Here is a 20,593-nt window from a genome sequence, read left to right as displayed (position 1 = left end):
GTGTCTCTCACACACTGCTGCTTGGGTCAGGCTGGGCGTGTATACATATGCACACACTGGCATGTACCACTCACACACTGCAGCTGGGATCAGGCTGGGCGTGTATACATATGCACACACTGGCATGTACCACTCACACACTGCAGCTGGGGTCAGGCTGGGCGTGTATACATATGCACACTAGTATGTGTCGCTCACACACTGCTGCTTGGGTCAGGCTGGGCGTGTATACATATGCACACTAGTATGTGTCACTCACACACTGCAGCTGGGGTCAGGCTGGGCGTGTATACATATGCACACACTGGCATGTACCACTCACACACTGCAGCTGGGGTCAGGCTGGGCGTGTATACATATGCACACTGATATGTGTCACTCACACACTGCTGCTTGGGTCAGGCTGGGCGTGTATACATATGCACACTGATATGTGTCACTCACACACTGCTGCTTGGGTCAGGCTGGGCGTGTATACATATGCACACACTGGCATGTACCACTCACACACTGCAGCTGGGATCAGGCTGGGCGTGTATACATATGCACACACTGGCATGTACCACTCACACACTGCAGCTGGGATCAGGCTGGGCGTGTATACATATGCACACACTGGCATGTACCACTGACGCACTGCTGCTTGGGTCGGGCTGGGCGTGTATACATATGCACACTAGTATGTGTCGCTCACACACTGCAGCTGGGGTCAGGCTGGGCGTGTATACATATGCACACTAGTATGTGTCACTCACACACTGCAGCTGGGATCAGGCTGGGCGTGTATACATATGCACACACTGGCATGTACCACTGACGCACTGCTGCTTGGGTCGGGCTGGGCGTGTATACATATGCACACTAGTATGTGTCGCTCACACACTGCAGCTGGGGTCAGGCTGGGCGTGTATACATATGCACACACCAGCCAGGTCCCTGCTGATCCGGTGCCCTCCATGTCAGGTGGTTCCTGTGCCAAGGTCGCAGTATTAGAGCCGGGATCGGTGCCAGGTTCTCCCTCTTCCTGGCATTACCTCTGCCCTGAATTGCAGCCTTCCTGCCAGGGTGAGGGGGAGGAGCACATCCTAATGTTTTTATATCGTGACCTTCCACTCAGATATTGTGCCGCCTGGACCGCTCCTCCGCTGGTGGTGACGAGGCAGCGGGGCATCGCCTTCATGTGGATGGCAGTATAGTGGAGCCTCTGCTTCTCCCACAGTTCAGCATTGAGCCAGCAGGGGGCACCTGTGAGCTGTTCTCACCCTCTGTAGTAGTAGCCACATGTGCCTTGAGGGCACCGTGCCCGTGCCGGCCCTTCACACCCAGTGCTGTTCTTCATTCTCCTCTAGAGTATGACGGCCTCTTCCTCAGTAATGGCCCCGGGGACCCCGTGTACTGCCAGCAGTCCGTGCTCCACATCCACCGCTACATGGAGGGCGAGAACCCAAAACCCCTGTTTGGAATTTGCCTGGGGCACCAGATCCTCTCCCTGGTGATCGGCGCCAAGACCTACAAGATGAAGTAAGTCAAGCCATGCCCTGTGTGCCAGTTCTCATTGTGATCTCGGGCCCGGCCATCACTGCGCTGGCAGCTTCGGCGCCCCTGATCTCGGTCCCGGCCATCACTGGGCTGGAAGGTGTGGCGCCCCTGATCTTGGGCCCGGCCATCACTGGGCTGGAAGGTGTGGCGCCCCTGATCTCGGGCCCGGCCATCACTGCGCTGGCAGCTGTGGCGCCCCTGATCTCGGGCCTGGCCATCACTGCGCTGGCAGCTGTGGCGCCCCTGATCTCGGGCCTGGCCATCACTGCGCTGGCAGCTGTGGCGCCCCTGATCTCGGGCCTGGCCATCACTGCGCTGGCAGCTGTGGCGCCCCTGATCTCGGGCCTGGCCATCACTGCGCTGGCAGCTGTGGCGCCCCTGATCTCGGGCCCGGCCATCACTGGGCTGGCAGCTGTGGTGCCCCTGATCTCGAGCCCGGCCATCACTGTGCTTCTGTCTCTGTCCTTGGGGAGGTCCTCTTCCTCTTATTCTTCTGCTGTCTCTCTAGATACGGAAATCGCGGTCACAACCAGCCGTGTATCCACGCGGCGTCCCAGCGCTGCTTCATCACTTCCCAGAACCATGGCTACGCTGTGGACCCCCACACTCTCCCAGACGGGTGGTCTCCGCTCTTCACCAACGCCAATGACCACACCAATGAGGGAATCATTCATAACTCCAAGCCGTTTTTCAGGTGAGCGGGACTTATCATGGGGAGGTCAAGCGACCAGGAGGGGTCCTGTCATGGGGGAGGTCACCCGATGGTGGGGTTGTATGGCTTATCATGGGGGGGGTCACACAAGGGGGGGTGGCCCTTGTTATGTGGAGGTCACATGGGGGGGGTTGTCATGGAGAGGTCACGCCGTCCTCAGATTTGCACTCTTTCCTGACATTCGTTCCTCCTCCAGCGTGCAGTTCCACCCGGAGCACCGCGCCGGCCCCATGGACCTCGTCTGTCTCTTCGATGTCTTCCTGGACACCGTACGTGACATGAAAGCTGGGAAGACGGAGCTGCGCACAGGTAGGTGGCGGTTCTTGGAGGAGAGCTCATGTGACCTGTGCCGGTTGCGCTCTGTGCCACATCCATCTGGTCTCTCCTCAGTGAAGGAACGTCTCGATCACGTCCTGACCTACAAGGACTCCCCGAACGTGAGTGACCTGCAGAGCGGCCGCCCCCGGAAGGTGCTCATCCTGGGCTCCGGGGGGCTGTCCATCGGCCAGGCCGGAGAGTTTGACTACTCGGGCTCTCAGGTAGGTCCACTCCGTGGCTGCGGGGAGGGTGGCCTGCTGCTCGGGACATTTCCCACAATCCTTTTCTTCATTTAGGCCATTAAAGCTTTGAAGGAGGAGAAAATTCAGACCGTGCTCATTAACCCCAACATTGCCACAGTGCAGACCTCCAAGGGGCTGGCCGACAAGGTCTACTTCCTGCCCATCACAGCGGACTACGTGACTCAGGTAGGTCTGGCGGGCGGCGGTGCCGGTACCGTCCTCTATGTTCTCAGTCTCACGATCTCCTCTGCAGGTGATTAAGAATGAGCGGCCAGACGGCGTCCTGCTAACGTTTGGTGGTCAGACGGCTCTGAACTGCGGCGTGGAGCTGACCAAGCGCGGCGTACTGGAGAAGTACAACGTCCGGGTGCTCGGGACCCCTGTCAGCTCCATAGAAATGACCGAGGACCGGAAGGTGTTTGTGGAGAAGATGGAGGAGATTGGCGAGCACGTCGCTCCAAGTGAAGCCGCCTTCTCTCTAGAACAGGTAAGTGGCCCTTGTGTCACTGCTGTCTCCACACCGGTCATCTGAGGTCCTGAACTATGAGACTACATCTCCCACCGTGCTCTGTGCAGACACTGAACCAGCATGAGATAACACTGCACTACTGTAGACTACTGCCCTGTACTACATCTCCCACCGTGCTCTGTGCAGACACTGAACCAGCATGAGATAACACTGCACTACTGTAGACTACTGCCCTGTACTACATCTCCCACCGTGCTCTGTGCAGACACTGAACCAGCGTCAGATAACACTGCACTACTGCAGACTACTGCCCTGTACTACATCTCCCACCGTGCTCTGTGCAGACACTGAACCAGCATGAGATAACACTGCACTACTGTAGACTCCTGCCCTGTACTACATCTCCCACCGTGCTCTGTGCAGACACTGAACCCGCATGAGAGTACACTGCACTACTGTAGACTACTGCCCTGTACTACATCTCCCACCGTGCTCTGTGCCGACACTGAACCAGCGTGAGATAACACTGCACTACTGTAGACTCCTGCCCTGTACTACATCTCCCACCGTGCTCTGTGCAGACACTGAACCAGCGTCAGATAACACTGCACTACTGCAGACTACTGCCCTGTACTACATCTCCCACCGTGCCCTGTGCAGACACTGAACCAGCGTGAGATAACCCTGCACTACTGTAGACTACTGCCCTGTACTACATCTCCCACCGTGCCCTGTGCAGACACTGAACCAGCGTCAGATAACACTGCACTACTGCAGACTACTGCCCTGTACTACATCTCCCACCGTGCTCTGTGCAGACACTGAACCAGCATGACATAACACTGCACTACTGTAGACTACTGCCCTGTACTACATCTCCCACCGTGCCCTGTGCAGACACTGAACCAGCGTCAGATAACACTGCACTACTGCAGACTACTGCCCTGTACTACATCTCCCACCGTGCTCTGTGCAGACACTGAACCAGCATGAGATAACACTGCACTACTGTAGACTACTGCCCTGTACTACATCTCCCACCGTGCTCTGTGCAGACACTGAACCAGCATGACATAACACTGCACTACTGTAGACTACTGCCCTGTACTACATCTCCCACCGTGCCCTGTGCAGACACTGAACCAGCGTCAGATAACACTGCACTACTGTAGACTACTGCCCTGTACTACATCTCCCACCGTGCTCTGTGCAGACACTGAACCAGCATGAGATAACACTGCACTACTGTAGACTACTGCCCTGTACTACATCTCCCACCGTGCTCTGTGCCGACACTGAACCAGCATGAGATAACACTGCACTACTGTAGACTCCTGCCCTGTACTACATCTCCCACCGTGCTCTGTGCAGACACTGAACCAGCAGAGCTTGCGCTTTCTATTGAGTCTGTCCTCTCCGCGCTCTCTCACAGGCACAGGCAGCCGCTGAACGGCTCGGGTATCCAGTTCTGGTGCGCTCGGCCTACGCATTGGGCGGGTTGGGATCCGGATTTGCCAACTCGAAGGAGGAGATGACGTCGTTGGTGTGCCAGGCGTTTGCCCACACCACCCAGGTGCTGGTGGATAAATCCCTGAAGGGCTGGAAGGAGATAGAGTACGAGGTGGTGCGGGACGCCTACAACAACTGCGTGACGGTGAGGACTGCGCTGGCGACCACATAGCAGGGCCCTGGTGCCTGTGTAGGAGTATGTGCCCACTAGCGGGCAGTGCCCTCGTTAGATCGGTTATCAGCGCGCGCCCCATTTCATATGTATCACTGCATGATATGGAAAGCATCAGCGCGCAGGCCACTATCATGTCCAGTGCCCTCTCTAGTGAGGGGGCAGTCTGCGTTGTGACGTTGCTGCCCCCTCATGGCGTCTGTGAATGACACCCCCTGCAGGTGTGTAACATGGAGAACGTGGACCCACTGGGCATTCACACCGGCGAGTCCATCGTGGTGGCCCCCAGCCAGACCCTGAACGACCGCGAGTACAACCTGCTGCGGAACACCGCCATAAAGGTGATCCAGCACCTGGGGATTGTGGGGGAGTGTAACATCCAGTATGCGCTAAACCCCGAATCTGAGCAGGTGAGTGTCATGTGATCGGGGTGCCATCGGGGAGGGGTCTCCGCGGGGGTCTCACCTCTGCTCTCTCTGCAGTATTACATCATCGAGGTGAATGCTCGCCTCTCCCGCAGCTCTGCCCTGGCGAGTAAGGCGACTGGTTACCCCCTGGCATACGTGGCAGCAAAGCTGGCTCTGGGCATCCCACTGCCTGTCCTCAGGTACGGGGGATCCGGCGGGGGGGGGGCCACGCTCATGTGGTCGTGTTGATATTTATCGGTTGTCGTCTTCTTCTCTTCCTCAGGAACTCTGTCACCAATTCCACGACCGCCAACTTCGAGCCCAGCCTGGACTACTGCGTGGTGAAGGCGCCGCGCTGGGACCTCAGCAAGTTCCTGCGGGTCAGCACCAAGATCGGCAGCTCCATGAAGAGCGTGGGTGAGTTTCTGCTTGCTGTCAGTGAATGTCGTCACCATCGAGTTATTACGTGGGGCTGTGAGTTGATGATCTGTCCTCTCAGGTGAAGTGATGTCGGTGGGGCGGAGCTTTGAGGAGGCGTTCCAGAAGGCGTTGCGCATGGTGGACGAGAACTGCGTGGGGTTCGATCACACAGTGAAGTCTGCATCTGATGAGGTGAGTTGGAGGGGAGGCCTCTGTGATGGGGGGAGTCATAACTGAGGCGAGGTCACTAAACTCCTCCCCCCCTCCAGGAACTGGCCACTCCCACCGATAAGCGGATCTTTGTGCTGGCGGCCGCCCTGCGCGCTGGTTACACCATTGAGCGGCTGTACGAGCTGACCAAGATCGATCGCTGGTTCCTGCACAAGATGAAGAACATCACCGACCACGTGAACGCGCTGGAGGCATGCCGGGACGAGAATGCCATGCCGCGTAGTCTCCTGCACCGCGCAAAACAGCTGGGCTTCTCCGACAAGCAGATCGCACAGGCCGTGCAGAGGTGACTGCCCCCGTCGGTTCGCCCACCCCCACCCCTCAGGCGCGTCAGGTCCTGTAACCCTCCCTTGTTTTTCTGCAGCACGGAGCTGGCCGTCCGGAAGGTGAGGCAGGAATGGCAGATTCTGCCGCAGGTGAAGCAGATCGACACGGTGGCTGCAGAGTGGCCAGCGCAGACCAATTACCTGTACCTGACCTACAACGGCATCGAGCATGACCTGGACTTCCAGGAGCCCCACGTCATGGTGCTAGGATCCGGCGTCTACCGCATCGGCAGCAGCGTGGAGTTTGACTGGTGTGCGGTGGGTTGCATCCAGGAACTGCGCAAGGTGAGGCGCTGCTACCAGAGTAGTAGCTGCGGTGGAAAGTCTGGGGGGGCGGGGTCTGAGTGTCCTGGAGAGGTTGGAGGGGGGGGGGCACGTTCTTCTGTGACATCACATCCTCCTTATTCTTGGGATTTCCTCACGGCAGATGGGCTTTAAGACTATCATGGTGAACTACAACCCGGAGACTGTGAGCACCGACTACGACATGTGCGACCGCCTGTATTTCGATGAGATTTCCTTTGAGGTAAGTGTGGGTGATATAAGACTTATGGAGGGAGATGGACGCTCGCCGGGCTGTGTGGCAGGGTCGATCGGGGACGCTCGCCGGGCTGTGGGGCAGGGTCGATCGGGGACGCTCGCCGGGCTGTGGGGCAGGGTCGATCGGGGACGCTCGCCGGGCTGTGGGGCAGGGTCGATCCGGGACGCTCGCCGGGCTGTGGGGCAGGGTCGATCCGGGACGCTCGCCGGGCTGTGGGGCAGGGTCGATCGGGGACGCTCGCCGGGCTGTGGGGCAGGGTCGATCGGGGGACGCTCGCCGGGCTGTGGGGCAGGGTCGATCGGGGGACGCTCGCCGGGCTGTGGGGCAGGGTCGATCGGGGGACGCTCGCCGGGCTGTGGGGCAGGGTCGATCGGGGGACGCTCGCCGGGCTGTGGGGCAGGGTCGATCGGGGACGCTCGCCGGGCTGTGGGGCAGGGTCGATCGGGGACGCTCGCCGGGCTGTGGGGCAGGGTCGATCGGGGACAATCTTGCCTGTTTGGAGTATAATCCGGACCTCGTCTTATTGCAGGTGGTGATGGACATCTATGAGCTGGAGAACCCGGAGGGGATTATCCTGTCCATGGGGGGGCAGCTCCCTAATAACATCGCCATGTCCCTGCACCGTCAGCAGTGCCGTGTCCTGGGCACTTCCCCCGAGGCCATCGACTCTGCTGAGAACCGCTTCAAGTTCTCTCGCCTGCTGGACACGATCGGGATCAGTCAGCCGCAGTGGAAGGAGCTCTCAGACACACAGGTGATCTCGCATTCTGGGGGGCTGGACTTTGATAATTTCCCCCCCTCCCTCGTTATTTCTAACCGTCCATCTGCTTGTCTTCAGTGTGCGCTTCAGTTCTGTAACGCGGTTGGTTACCCCTGCGTTGTGCGGCCATCGTACGTTTTGAGCGGCGCTGCCATGAATGTGGCCTATTCTGATGATGATCTGGAGAAGTTCCTCACCAGTGCTGTGGCCGTGTCTAAGGAGTATCCGGTGGTCATCTCCAAGTTCATCCAGGAAGCCAAGGTGCGTGTGGTGGAAGCTGAGAGATGGGGAGAGGGTCAGCAGTCAGGGGGAGGAGGGGTGGGTTCGGAATATGAGATGCACCAGGGACTTCCCTCGCTGATCATATCCTTTGTCTCCAGGAGATCGACGTTGACGCGGTGGCATGTGACGGGGTGGTGGTCGCTGTGGCCATTTCTGAGCACGTGGAGAATGCGGGGGTGCACTCTGGAGATGCCACGCTGGTCACCCCTCCTCAGGATATCACCCCCAAAACTCTGGAGAGGATTAAGGCCATCGTCCATGCGGTGGGGCTGGAGCTCCAGGTGACAGGGCCCTTTAACCTCCAGCTGATCGCAAAGGTGACGTCACGTGTGCTGCTGAATAGCGTCATGGAAGATGTGGTGCTTTGTTGTATAGACTCCGAAGAGGCGTCTTATCCCTGTTAACCCTTCATTGTCTCTGCAGGACGATCAGCTGAGGGTGATTGAGTGTAATGTCCGAGTCTCCCGCTCCTTTCCCTTTGTCTCTAAGACGCTTGGGGAGGATCTGGTGGCCCTGGCCACGCAAGTCATTATGGGGGAAGAGGTGGAGCCACTCGGGCTTATGGCAGGCACAGGAATTGTTGGATTAAAGGTAAGTGACTGTGTCCTTTCTTCCCGAGTGCCGACCTCCTTCCACCACTTACCTCTTGACTGCTTACCTCCTCCATCACTAACCTCTTTACCCCCCTTCCCTTATTACTCACCTCCAGTGTTGCCTTGCTTCTTCTAAGGTGCCGCAGTTCTCCTTCTCTCGTCTGGCTGGAGCAGACGTGGTTCTCGGGGTGGAGATGACCAGCACCGGGGAGGTGGCTTGCTTTGGGGAGAACCGCTATGAGGCGTATCTGAAGGCCATGCTGAGCACCGGCTTCAAGATCCCTCAGAACAACATCCTACTGACCATCGGGAGCTACAAGGTGAGAACTTGGTGGGGACAGGTTGAACAGAGATGTTCCCCTGCTCCGACTGCAGTGTGCCTCTGCAGCCTTTTGAATGCAGCTCTGGATAAGACTGGAGCCACTTATTGATGGGTGGTCTGTCTGTCTTACAGAATAAGAGTGAGCTTCTGCCCACGGTGCGGACATTGGAGAGCCTGGGATACAGTCTGTATGCCAGCGTGGGTACAGCGGACTTCTACACAGAGCATGGCATCAAGGTACGACCAGGTGACCAGTAGCCCTGCTCCGTGGCACAGGTCACTTGCAGGTGACATCTAACGGCCGGCTCATCTGCAGGTGAAAGCCATGGATTGGCCATTTGAGGAAACGGACAACGATGGGGCCCTGAAGGAGAAGCAGCGGAGCATCATGGACCATCTGTCTGAGAACCACTTTGACCTTGTCATCAACCTCTCCATGAGGAACTCTGGGGGGCGCAGACTGTCCTCCTTTGTGACACGTGGTTACCGTACCCGCCGATTGGCCGTGGACTACTCGGTGCCCCTTATCATTGATATCAAGTGCACCAAACTGTTTGTGGAGGTGAGGTGGGGGGGTGGAGGTGCGGGGGTCATCACAGTGATGGATGTAGTGTCAGGACCGGGTTTCAGATCTTCTTCTCCTTCAGGCTCTCAGGCAGATCAGAGTGGCGCCTCCAGTGAAGACCCATGTGGACTGTATGACCTCCCAGAAACTCATCCGCCTACCAGGTGAGGAGCAGAGACCTTCCGAGTATCAGCTGTATGTCAGTTCTGTGGTCCGTTACCTTATTTTGGGGTCCTCTTTGCACAGGTCTGATTGACGTCCACGTGCATCTGCGGGAGCCAGGCGCCACACACAAGGAAGACTTCTCGTCTGGAACGGCGGCAGCGCTGGCTGGTGGTGTGACCATGGTGTGCGCCATGCCCAATACCAACCCTGCCATCACAGACGCAGCCACATTCTCATTGGCGCAGAAGGTCAGTTACTGGTGCAGGTCCCGATGTACCCAGGTGGTGGGACTGAGCTCTGGTGACCCCTCATGTTTTGCCTCTTCAGTTGGCGGAGGCTGGCGCCCGCTGTGACTTTGCCCTGTTCCTTGGAGCGTGTTCAGAGAACGCAGGTTCCCTCACCCCCATCGCCAGCTCAGCGGCTGGACTGAAGATGTACCTGAACGACACCTACTCCCAGCTGAAGATGGACAACGTGTCCCTGTGGATGGAGGTGAGCATGACACCGGCTCTGCTACATGGTTGGGCCTCTGTTTTTTTGTGCTGGGTGGGGTCGTTATCCCTGTCTGTCCTGGTTCCGAGGTATCTTGGCTCCTGTTGGTTGGTAGAGAGTTTTGTGCCACCTTTACTGTTTTAGGAAGAGCGAGAGTATATTGGGGGTATCTTGACTGCTGATGGTCGCAGGAGCAGGTTCTCAGACGGCCTCTGTTTCTGTGGGAGGGAATATTTTGACAGCTTTTTTGTGCTGTGGGGATATCTTTGCTCAGGTTTGGTGGGCCGGTGGTTTCTCAGTGAGGTGCTACCTCCGTCACTGATTCCTCTTTTGTTTCTAGCACTTTGAGAAGTGGCCCGCTCACTTGCCCATCGTGGCTCATGCTGAGAACCAGACGGTTGCCGCCATCTTGATGGTGGCGCAGTTGTACAAGCGATCGGTGCACATCTGCCATGTGGCCAAGAAGGAGGAGGTGGGTTCCTATCCTTTCTGATGTGAAGACCCTTGTAGACCTCTACAGACCCTCTCTCATCAGCTGATTCCTCCTTAGATTCTCATCATCAAGGCGGCCAAGCAGCGGGGGATACAGGTGACTTGCGAGGTGGCCCCCCATCATCTCTTCCTGTGTCTGGATGACCTGGAGCGGCTGGGTCAGAAGCGAGGCCAGGTGCGCCCCATGCTGGGCACCAGAGAAGACCTGCAGGCACTGTGGGACAACCTGGACATTATTGACTGCTTCGCCACAGATCACGGTGAGAAGAGACCCAAAGTGTAAAAGTCTCCCCCACCACACACATACCCAGATACGTATCTGTGTGCTCACATATGCAAATAAACATACCTACATGCCTAGATATATACATCGCACACCTGTGCTGGTGTAACCTGTGGTCTCTGTTCTCTCAGCCCCTCATTCTGTGGAGGAAAAGGAAGGTCCTAATCCTCCTCCTGGATACCCGGGCCTGGAGACCATGCTGCCCCTTCTGCTTACTGCAGTCAGTGATGGGCGACTGACTATCGATGACATCATCAAACGGCTGTACGAGAACCCCCGAAAAATCTTCTCCCTCCCAGTCCAAGAGAACACATACATAGAGGTGAGTGCTCACTGCTCCACTTCTCCTTCCTCCAGCTTGCTTGCCTTCTCCTTCTTCCCCTGTTTGTATCTTCCTCCCTCGTTTCCCCTCCACCTCTATCGTCTTCTCCTCATCCCTCGCTTCTCCTCTGCCTCTGATGGTCGCCTCCTCCTCCCTCCCTTCCCCGCCACCTCTGACTGTTGTCTCTTCCTCTGTCTTCTATTCCTCCCGCGCTTCCACTCCACCTATAGTCTCTTCCACCCTCGCTTCTCCTCCACCTCTGACTGTCGTCTATTCCTCCCGCGCTTCCCTTCCACCTGACTGTTCTTTTTCTGACTGTCTTCTCTTCATCCCTCGCTTCTCCTCCTCCACCACCACTGGCTGTCTTCTCTTCATCCCTCGCTTCTCCTCCCCTACCTCTGGCTGTCTTCTCTTCATCCCTCGCTTCTCCTCCTCCACCTCTGGCTGTCTTCTCTTCATCCCTCGCTTCTCCTCCTCCACCTCTGGCTGTCTTCTCTTCATCCCTCGCTTCTCCTCCTCCACCTCTGACCCTCTCCTCCCCCCATAGGTGGATCTGGAGCAGGAGTGGACCGTCCCGCAGTCCATGCAGTTCACCAAGTCGAAGTGGACTCCGTTTGAAGGGATGGAGCTGAAGGGTGCGATACGCAGGGTGGTTCTCCGAGGGGAAGTCGCCTACATAGACGGCCAGGTACTAGAGCACACAACCCCCATCATCTCCTCTGTATTCTACCTGCACTGTGCTCACTGTCTGTTCCTCAGGTTCTAGTGCCGGCCGGTTATGGTCAGGATGTCAGGAAATGGACTCCACCGCTGGTCGCAGCCTCGCAGCCGGCGCCCCCTAAAGAGATGGTGAAGGTGAGTAAGGAGGGGTAAAGAACCCTCTCAGCCAATCAGTGGTGCCCAGAGGGGGGTCACACAATAATTGAGCGTTCTCGCCCGTCAGTAATGTCTGTTCACTTTCTCTCAGACTCCAGAGCGTCACCGTCATGTCACCATGCAGAGCGAGACCATCCGCAGCCGCGCTCCCAGCCCCCGCAGAGCCGGCCCCGCCGGAGACGCCCGCTTCCATATGCCCCCCAGAATCCATCGCTCCTCTGATCCCGGGTTACAAGGTGAGAAACTTTGTGAGTAGGACAAGGTCAGGACAATCTATTCACTGACAGCATGCAGAGATCTGATGCACTTTTTACTGTACTGTACTGGACCTGAAGGCGGGGGAGGGGGGGGGCAGCAGTCATGTGACATGTGCCATCAGCTAACCCTTTATCACTATATCCAGTGCTCAGGAGGACATCCTCATCTCTGCATCGGGGCGGCAGCGCCAGGAGCGGTAACTGTACCGGAGGGGTCCATAATCACTGGGGGAGGGGTGTGAAATTCTCAATCACCAGACGCCACCTCCGATATCAGCCGCTGATTATCGCCAATCATCCGCTAATCAGCCAATCACTGCTGGGAATAGTGGGAGGGGCTTATATAGAGAGCCCGCCCCCTTCCCTCAGCAGTGAGGTAATTTACACAGTGGTGTCCGTGATTGGTCAGAACTGTAACTCCAGTCACATCCAAAGCTGCTGCAGCACCCTGTCCTATACTCCAGTCACACCCAGAGCTGCTGTTACATCATTGACACTCTAGTCTTCTCCAGAGCTGCTGCTGCTGTTCTCTTGGTACACCATTTCTAATGCACCAGTCATATCCAGAGCTATGATGTGAGTGCAGCTCTGGAGGTGACCTGTGCTGTGGTTTGCGGCCCCCTCTGTGGGGGTCAGTATATGTGACGGGGTAACGGTTCTTGCCTGCACGCTGTGGCGGTGTGTGTACGTACGTGTGTCCTACCCTCGCTGAGCGTCTACATGCCTTGTCTTTGTGTCAGCAGCTGACGAGCAGAGGGAGCGAGTGGCCAAGAAGCCTCCAGAAGCAGGTAGGTATCTGCCCCCGGCCGGGGCCCCTCCCCCTGTCATGGCCGCTGTCTTTCTGGTGGGTTATTAGGGTGGAGCCTGTTGTCATTACTGGGGGGTGGTCGAGCAGCAGCTACTTATGTCGTCATCTTGTGGTTGCAGATCTCTCCACCATCCAGGACGGTTACCCCCACCCGCCCCCGATCCCTCGCCTCATGTCCCCCCAGAACATGCCCATACAGACTGTCCCCCACGTGCAGACCTCCCCGCTGCTGCACCCCTTCATAGGACAGCACATCCTGTCCGTCAAGCAGTTCAGCAAGGATCAGGTGAGCCCCGTGTCCGGGAGTAAGGATTCTACTCCAGTCACATTCAGAGCTGCACTTCCCAGCAGAGGTTTTGTGTGCAGCTCTGGGTGTGACTGTAGACTGCTCTTGTCTTGCAGATGTCGCACCTCTTTAATGTGGCGCACACGCTGCGGATGCTGGTGCAGAAGGAGCGCAGTTTGGACATTCTCAAGGTTCCTGGCGTCTTACAGTTTCCTCCTCGGCCGTGCCGCTGTCCAGCTCCGTTCCTCATCGCTCTGCTCTTTCCTCTAGGGTAAAGTAATGGCCGCCATGTTTTTCGAGGCGAGCACACGGACCAGCAGCTCCTTTGCGGCAGCCATGCATCGCCTGGGCGGCTCTGTGCTCTCGTTTTCGGAGACTACGTCGTCCTCTCAGAAGGGGGAGTCGCTGGCGGACTCTGTTCAGACCATGAGCTGTTACGCGGATCTGCTGGTGGTGAGACATCCAGAGCCAGGCGCTGTGGAGGTAGGTGTGCTTCGCCATTATTCTACCGCCATCCCCACTGCCCGGGTATTAACTCTTCATGTCTTCCTCAGCTTGCCGCTAAGCACTGCCGTAAACCAGTGATCAATGCGGGAGACGGGGTGGGAGAGCATCCAACACAAGCCCTGCTGGATATCTTCACCATCCGGGAGGAGCTGGGCACCGTCAACGGGATGACGGTAAGTGCTGCCATGCTGGGAGGAGGAGGGGGCACATACTTATATACCCGTCTTCGATGGTGGGAGTCCCATACGTTTCACGCCCTCTTTGTGGTACATGATGTGTCGCTACCAGGTATCGCCTTGTCTCCTCCCCTCTAGATCACCATGGTCGGAGATCTGAAGCATGGCCGCACAGTCCACTCTCTCGCCTGCCTCCTGACCCAATACCGCATCAATCTGAGATACGTGACGCCGCGCAGCCTGCGCATGCCCTCCAAGATCGTCCACTTTGTGGCTTCCAAGGGAATCAAGCAGGTGAGGGTCCGGAGGGTAATGGGTCGGTCTGGTATGCTGGTGACACTCCGGGGGGTGGTGGTGGTGAAGGGTCTGGGGGCGGGGGGGGGTGATGGGTCGGTCTGGTATGCTGGTCACGGGGCGGGGGGGGGTGATGGGTCTGTCTGGTATGCTGTTGACGGTCCCGGCAGGGGTGATGGGTCGCTCTGGTATGCTGGTGACTGTCCCGGCGGGGGGTGATGGGCTGCTCTGGTATGCTGGTGACGGTCCCGGCGGGGGTGATGGGTCGCTCTGGTATGCTGGTGACTGTCCCGGCGGGGGGGTGACGGGTCGGTCTGGTATACTGGTGACGGTCCCGGCGGGGGGTGATGGGTTGCTCTGGTATGCTGGTGACGGGGTGGGGGGGTGAAGAGTCGGTCTGGTATGCTGGTGACGGGGCGGGGGGGGGGTGATGGTTTGCTCTGGTATGCTGGTGACGGGGCGGGGGGGGTGACGGGTCGGTCTGGTATGCTGGTGACAGTCCCGGCGGGGGGTGATGGGTCGCTCTGGTATGCTGGTGACTGTCCCGGCGGGGGGTGATGGGTCTCTCTGGTATGCTGGTGACGGTCCCAGTGGGGGGTGATGGGTTGCTCTGGTATGCTGGTGACGGTCCCGGCGGGGGGTGATGGGTCGCTCTGGTATGCTGGTGACGGTCCCAGTGGGGGGTGATGGGTCGGTCTGGTATACTGGTGACCGGGGGGGGTGATGGGTCGCTCTAGTATGCTGGTGACGGTCCGGGCGGGGGGGTGACGGTCGGTCTGGTATGCTGGTGACGATCCCGGCGGGGGGTGATGGGTCGCTCTGGTATGCTGGTGACGATCCCGGCGGGGGGTGATGGGTCGCTCTGGTATGCTGGTGACTATCCCGGCGGGGGGTGATGGGTGGCTCTGGTATGCTGGTCCCGGCGGGGGGTGATGGGTGGCTCTGGTATGCTGGTGACGATCCCGGCGGGGGGTGATGGGTCGCTCTGGTATGCTGGTGACGATCCCGGCGGGGGGTGATGGGTCGCTCTGGTATGCTGGTGACGGTCCGGGCGGGGGGGTGACGGGTCGCTCTGGTATGCTGGTGACTGTTCCGGCGGGGGGTGATGGGTCGCTCTGGTATGCTGGTGACGATCCCGGCGGGGGGTGATGGGTCGCTCTGGTATGCTGGTGACGATCCCGGCGGGGGGTGATGGGTGGCTCTGGTATGCTGGTGACGATCCCGGCGGGGGGTGATGGGTGGCTCTGGTATGCTGGTCCCGGCGGGGGGGTGACGGGTCGGTCTTGTATGCTGGTGACGGTCCGGGCAGGGGGGTGACGGGTCGCTCTGGTATGCTGGTGACTATCCCGGCGGGGGGTGATGGGTCGCTCTGGTATGCTGGTGACGGTCCACACTCTTGTAGGAGGAGTTCGGCAGCATTGAGGAGGCGCTCCCGGACACAGACGTGCTCTACATGACCCGGATACAGAAGGAGAGGTTCGAGAGCAAGGAGGAGTATGACAATGTGAGTCTGCGGGTGTCACCGCTGTGGGGGTCGGGTGTACAACTCGTGCTCTGGGTGACGCCGGGTCTTTGTCTTTAGTGTTTTGGACAGTTCATCCTCACCCCACACATCATGACCCGTGCCAAGAAGAAGATGGTGGTGATGCACCCGATGCCACGTGTCAATGAGATCAGGTGAGCAGCAGGCGCCCTGGCCACAAATCACTACTACTCTCACCATCCTGTGCCATTGATATTACTGTGGACTTTTCACCCTGGTGTACGGCCCCTACAGTGAGGCGGCACTTTACGAGGTCTGTGAACCCTGGGGTCTTGGTGCAGTGTGGAAGAGGTTGGAAGTTTTGGTATAGAGATGATGTGGGGGCCGAAGTCGAGTGGAACCTTACCATGCGATGGGTTCCTGAGCGGAGTCCTTCCCTCTGCTATGGAGGAGGATAGTCTGACCCCACTCACCTCATACTATGAGGATACGGACCCCCGCCATCCTCCTCGCTGTGTGGTCACCCCCACTATCCTCCATGTGCCTCATCTTCTCTTTGCTTGTTCTCCCCTCAGTCTTGAAGTGGACTCGGACCCTCGGGCAGCGTACTTCCGCCAGGCCGAGAACGGGATGTACGTGCGGATGGCGCTGCTGGCCACAGTCCTGGGAAAGTACTGATACAGAGAGCTGTACACTAGACCATCCCCCGGTGCCCCCCGAGAGACGTTCCTGATTGGATGATACGTGCACTGTCGTCCCGCTCACCAGTCATTCCCATCTCCAGTCATCCCAGTCACACTGGTTACATTACATGACTTCCTCATCTAACGCTTTTTTCTGATTGTCGTGACTCTCCCTGAGGCCACACCCACCCGGTGACATCACTGCCATCTTTTCGGCAGACAGTAAAGCGCTCTGTGCTAGTGGCTGTCCTCTGTGGGTCACGTCTGATCTGTGCTGCTCTGATTAGTCGCTCGTAGATGGCGGGACGCTCGGACTGGTTTTATATGTGAAGATACAGGGAACTTTGCTTTTCCTCCTTTTTCTAAATAAAGAGAATTCTCTAAATTATTCCGATTTTCCTCCGTGTTCTGGGATTACGCGTCGTAGGGTCTCAGGTTTCTGCTCCAGTCACATACAGAGCTGCAGGGAGGATTTGGCTGGCTGCTTGGTTCAGACTGCACAGTCTGCCATAGTGTAACAAGTACATGGATGACTACTACCCTCAGCATGTTCTCCCCCCATCCTCCACCAGCAGGACACATGACCAATCTGATTATTCTGCTTTTATTTATACATTATACGTAACAATATACAGACACAATATAACACAGGCTCTGTCCATGAGTGGCCCCGGTGCCCGATCAGTGGCCCCCGTGACCTCCATGATGCTTCTTGAGCATGGGCTGTAATAGAAAACAGAATCTGATTAGGAGATGGAGGGGCCGCTCTGTGGTACATTACTGGGATTATGAGACGAGGGGCCGCTCTGTGTTACGTTACTGGGATTATGAGATGAGGGGGGCCGCTGTGTGGTACATTACTGGGATTAGGAGATGAGGGGGGGCCGCTCTGTGGTACATTACTGGGATTGGGAGATGAGGGGTGCCGCTCTGTAGTACATTACTGGGATTGGGAGATGAGGGGGGCCGCTCTGTGGTACATTACTGAGATTATAAAACAAGGGGCCGTTCTGTGGTACATTACTGGGATTGGGAGATGGGGGCTTCTTTGTGTACATGATTGGGAGATGAGGGGCCGCTCTGTGGTACATTACTGGGATTGGGAGATGAGGGGCCGCTCTGTGGTACATTACTGGGATTAGGAGATGGAGGCCGCTCTGTGGTACATTACTGGGATTAGGAGATGAGGGGGGCCGCTCTGTGGTAAATTACTGGGATTGGGAGATGAGGGGGGCTGCTCTGTGGTACATTACTGGGTTTGGGAGATGAGGGGGGCCGCACTGTGGTACATTACTGGGATTGGGAGTTGAGGGGGGCCGCACTGTGGTACATTACTGGGATTGGGAGATGAGGGGGCCGCTCTGTGGTACATTACTGGGATTAGGGAACGATGGGGGCCGCTCTGTGGTAAATTACTGGGATTGGGAGATGGGGGCCGCTCTGTGGTACATTACTGAGATTGGGAGACGAGGGGCCGCTCTGTGGTACATTACTGGGATTAGGAGATGGGGGTCGCTCTGTGGTACATTACTGAGATTGGGAGACGAGGGGCCGCCCTGTGGTACATTACTGGGATTAGGAGATGGGGGCCGCTCTGTGGTACATTACTGGGATTAGGAGACGAGGGGCGGCTCTGTGGTACATTACTGGGATTAGGAGACGAGGGGCCACCCTGTGGTACATTACTGGGATTGGGAGATGAGGGGCCGCTCTGTGGTACATTACTGGGATTAGGAGATGGAGGCCGCTCTGTGGTATATTACTGGGATTAGGAGACGAGGGGCCGCCCTGTGGTACATTACTGGGATTAGGAGACGAGGGGCCGCCCTGTGGTACATTACTGGGATTAGGAGACGAGGGGCCCCCCTGTGGTACATTACTGGGATTAAGAGATGAGGGGCCGCCCTGTGGTATATTATTGGGAGATTAGGGGTCGCTCTGTGGTACATTACTGGGATTGGGAGATGGGGGCCGCTCTGTGGTACATTACTGGGATTAGGAGACGAGGGGCCGCCCTGTGGTACATTACTGGGATTAAGAGATGAGGGGCCGCCCTGTGGTATATTATTGGGAGATTAGGGGTCGCTCTGTGGTACATTACTGGGATTGGGAGATGGGGGGCTGCTCTGTGGTACATTACTGGGATTGGGAGATGGGGGCTTCTTTGTGTACATTACTGGGATTAGAAAACGAGGGGCCGCTCTGTGGTACATTACTGGGATTAGAAGATGAGGGGCTGCTCTGTAGTACATTTACTGGGATTAGGAGATGAAAGCCGCTCTGTGGTAAATTACTGGGATTAGGAGATGGGGGCCGCTCTGGTACATTATTGGGATTGGGAGATGGGGGGCTGATCTGTGGTACATTACTGGGATTAGGAGATGGACGCTCTGTGGTACATTAATGGGATTCGGAGATGGGGGCCGCTCTGTGGTACATTACTGGGATTAGGAGATGGGGGCCGCTCTGTGGTACATTATTGGGAGATGGAGGGCCGCTCTGTGGTACATTACTGGGATTGGGAGATGAGGGGCTGCTCTGTGGTATATTACTGGGATTGGGAGACGAGGGGCCGCTCTGTGGTACACTACTGGGATTGGGAGACGAGGGGCCGCTCTGTGGTACACTACTGGGATTGGGAGACGAGGGGCCGCTCTGTGGTACATTACTGGGATTGGGAGATGGCGGGCCGCTCTGTGGTACATTATTGGGATTATTGGGGGAGCTCATGTTTGGTTGAGTTTTGGTTGCTAGATCTTGTGGTGAACATTTATGGGGTGACATCAGTTCTTGTCCGGGGGTTAGTGGGGTGCTGCGGAGTGGGGGAGGGTTACACATCAGCCATGGTCTGTATACATGCAGCTGGAGTATATCACCCATGTTAACCCCCCACCCTATATAATATCATTCAGATCTTACCGCCAAGATCATGCACAGGATCAGATATGACAGGATCAGTGATGTCATCACCAGGAGAGCCACGCCCCATCCGGGGACACCTGCAAAAAACAAGAGGTGTCAATACTCGCCCTGCCACTGTCTCTCTCGCCCTGTAGTGGGAGGGGCTTGTCATACACTGCAGCCTTACCTGTGGTTGTGTTTGTCTGTGCCGCTGTGTGTTGCCAACCGAAGAGTGAGCATCAATGATCCAAAGATGTTCAGATTATCGACCGTGAAGGAAAATTGAGAGAAAACAAGATAAATTTGGGAAAATGTCAAAATAAACTGAAAATTGCTCTTCCACAAGAAACCCATCACTGTGGCCATCCCCTAATGGAGCACCAGCCTATGTCACCATCCTTCTTCCTGAATTATAAAGGGTACCGCCATGGGTTAAGAACCACCCCAATATACAGTAAAACTGGTAAAGCGCTGTGTAAACCACCTGTGGACATGTCCTGGCAGGAGAGCTGGTCATGTACCAGTTGATATGACACAATGCCTCTTATATTGACAAAATCACAGCCCTCCCCCCTCCAATGCTCTGATATCACCAGTCATCTGTTGGTCAAGATGAAGATCAAATCCGGTAAAGCGCTCCTCTGTAGTGACCATACAATCCCTTTAGAGATACGTGTAGAGGGTCAGGTGGCGCAGACCCTAGTGCGGGCTGTCTGATGTAAAGTATACCCTGCCCAATAGTGGCACATAATGTGCCCGGCTACTCTCACCTGCCCCCTGCAGGCTGACAACCAGACAGACCAGGAGCAGGCACACTCCACGGCTACACTTGGCGCTCTGGGCTTCCATGTTCTTCAGGTCAGGTCAGGGCTGGGATGATGCTGGATGGAGCTTGATGGAGAGTTGTCCTCTGGGATCTCCTCTCTGGTTTATATACCGCACAGCTCGACCAGTGACACCGGATGTTGTTATGTCAGTCATTGATCCATCAACATTATAATGTAGGAGGAGACGACATTTATGGATCTGTCATCCCTGTGACACGGGGCCACTCAAGTCAATCCGGGACAGGTCATGTAGGAACATGAAAGGGAGGAGAATGACATCACTCCGAAATAAACCATAATAAGAACTGAGTCAGGGACCCGAATCTGTGGCAT

The 20,593-nt window shown here is 56.9% G+C and overlaps 1 protein-coding gene and 1 long non-coding RNA gene across 5 annotated transcripts in view; one reads left to right on the top strand and one right to left on the bottom strand.

Annotated features, from left to right (window-relative positions):
* Positions 1-16,920, top strand: part of LOC122923352 (CAD protein-like) — a 32,058-nt gene extending 15,138 nt beyond the window's left edge. The window contains exons 6-45 of one of the 4 annotated variants that reach the window (XM_044274134.1): positions 1,350-1,521; positions 2,048-2,233; positions 2,448-2,560; positions 2,642-2,790; positions 2,866-2,997; positions 3,065-3,298; positions 4,713-4,934; positions 5,183-5,371; positions 5,444-5,568; positions 5,652-5,785; positions 5,868-5,980; positions 6,058-6,305; positions 6,384-6,630; positions 6,773-6,871; positions 7,416-7,640; positions 7,725-7,907; positions 8,027-8,245; positions 8,352-8,519; positions 8,659-8,841; positions 8,976-9,080; positions 9,160-9,405; positions 9,491-9,572; positions 9,655-9,821; positions 9,901-10,065; positions 10,406-10,537; positions 10,616-10,817; positions 10,972-11,162; positions 11,710-11,850; positions 11,922-12,017; positions 12,130-12,274; positions 12,442-12,492; positions 13,039-13,083; positions 13,223-13,389; positions 13,506-13,580; positions 13,660-13,872; positions 13,944-14,069; positions 14,211-14,366; positions 15,769-15,870; positions 15,949-16,043; positions 16,425-16,920. In XM_044274134.1, coding sequence (XP_044130069.1) covers positions 1,350-1,521; positions 2,048-2,233; positions 2,448-2,560; positions 2,642-2,790; positions 2,866-2,997; positions 3,065-3,298; positions 4,713-4,934; positions 5,183-5,371; positions 5,444-5,568; positions 5,652-5,785; positions 5,868-5,980; positions 6,058-6,305; positions 6,384-6,630; positions 6,773-6,871; positions 7,416-7,640; positions 7,725-7,907; positions 8,027-8,245; positions 8,352-8,519; positions 8,659-8,841; positions 8,976-9,080; positions 9,160-9,405; positions 9,491-9,572; positions 9,655-9,821; positions 9,901-10,065; positions 10,406-10,537; positions 10,616-10,817; positions 10,972-11,162; positions 11,710-11,850; positions 11,922-12,017; positions 12,130-12,274; positions 12,442-12,492; positions 13,039-13,083; positions 13,223-13,389; positions 13,506-13,580; positions 13,660-13,872; positions 13,944-14,069; positions 14,211-14,366; positions 15,769-15,870; positions 15,949-16,043; positions 16,425-16,527 — 6,146 coding nt within the window. In that variant the 3' untranslated portion in view covers positions 16,528-16,920. Of the gene's footprint in view, positions 1-1,349; positions 1,522-2,047; positions 2,234-2,447; positions 2,561-2,641; positions 2,791-2,865; positions 2,998-3,064; positions 3,299-4,712; positions 4,935-5,182; positions 5,372-5,443; positions 5,569-5,651; positions 5,786-5,867; positions 5,981-6,057; positions 6,306-6,383; positions 6,631-6,772; positions 6,872-7,415; positions 7,641-7,724; positions 7,908-8,026; positions 8,246-8,351; positions 8,520-8,658; positions 8,842-8,975; positions 9,081-9,159; positions 9,406-9,490; positions 9,573-9,654; positions 9,822-9,900; positions 10,066-10,405; positions 10,538-10,615; positions 10,818-10,971; positions 11,163-11,709; positions 11,851-11,921; positions 12,018-12,129; positions 12,275-12,441; positions 12,493-13,035; positions 13,084-13,222; positions 13,390-13,505; positions 13,581-13,659; positions 13,873-13,943; positions 14,070-14,210; positions 14,367-15,768; positions 15,871-15,948; positions 16,044-16,424 lie in introns of all 4 variants that reach the window. The other 3 variants (XM_044274133.1, XM_044274136.1, XM_044274135.1) reach the window with 3 other exon arrangements.
* Positions 16,921-17,153: 233 nt separating this feature from the next.
* LOC122923353 lies at positions 17,154-19,726 on the bottom strand. Its single transcript, XR_006387276.1, has 3 exons — positions 19,621-19,726; positions 19,452-19,531; positions 17,154-17,255 (listed from the first exon to the last, which is right to left on the bottom strand). It is a non-coding gene; the product is annotated as an uncharacterized LOC122923353 (long non-coding RNA).
* Positions 19,727-20,593: the final 867 nt, after the last annotated feature.

The sequence above is a fragment of the Bufo gargarizans genome, unplaced genomic scaffold (assembly GCF_014858855.1).
Source record: "Bufo gargarizans isolate SCDJY-AF-19 unplaced genomic scaffold, ASM1485885v1 original_scaffold_1495_pilon, whole genome shotgun sequence".
Lineage (NCBI taxonomy): Eukaryota > Metazoa > Chordata > Amphibia > Anura > Bufonidae > Bufo > Bufo gargarizans.
The sequence above is the reverse complement of the archived record's forward strand: the minus strand, read 5'-3'. Positions and strand labels throughout refer to the sequence as shown.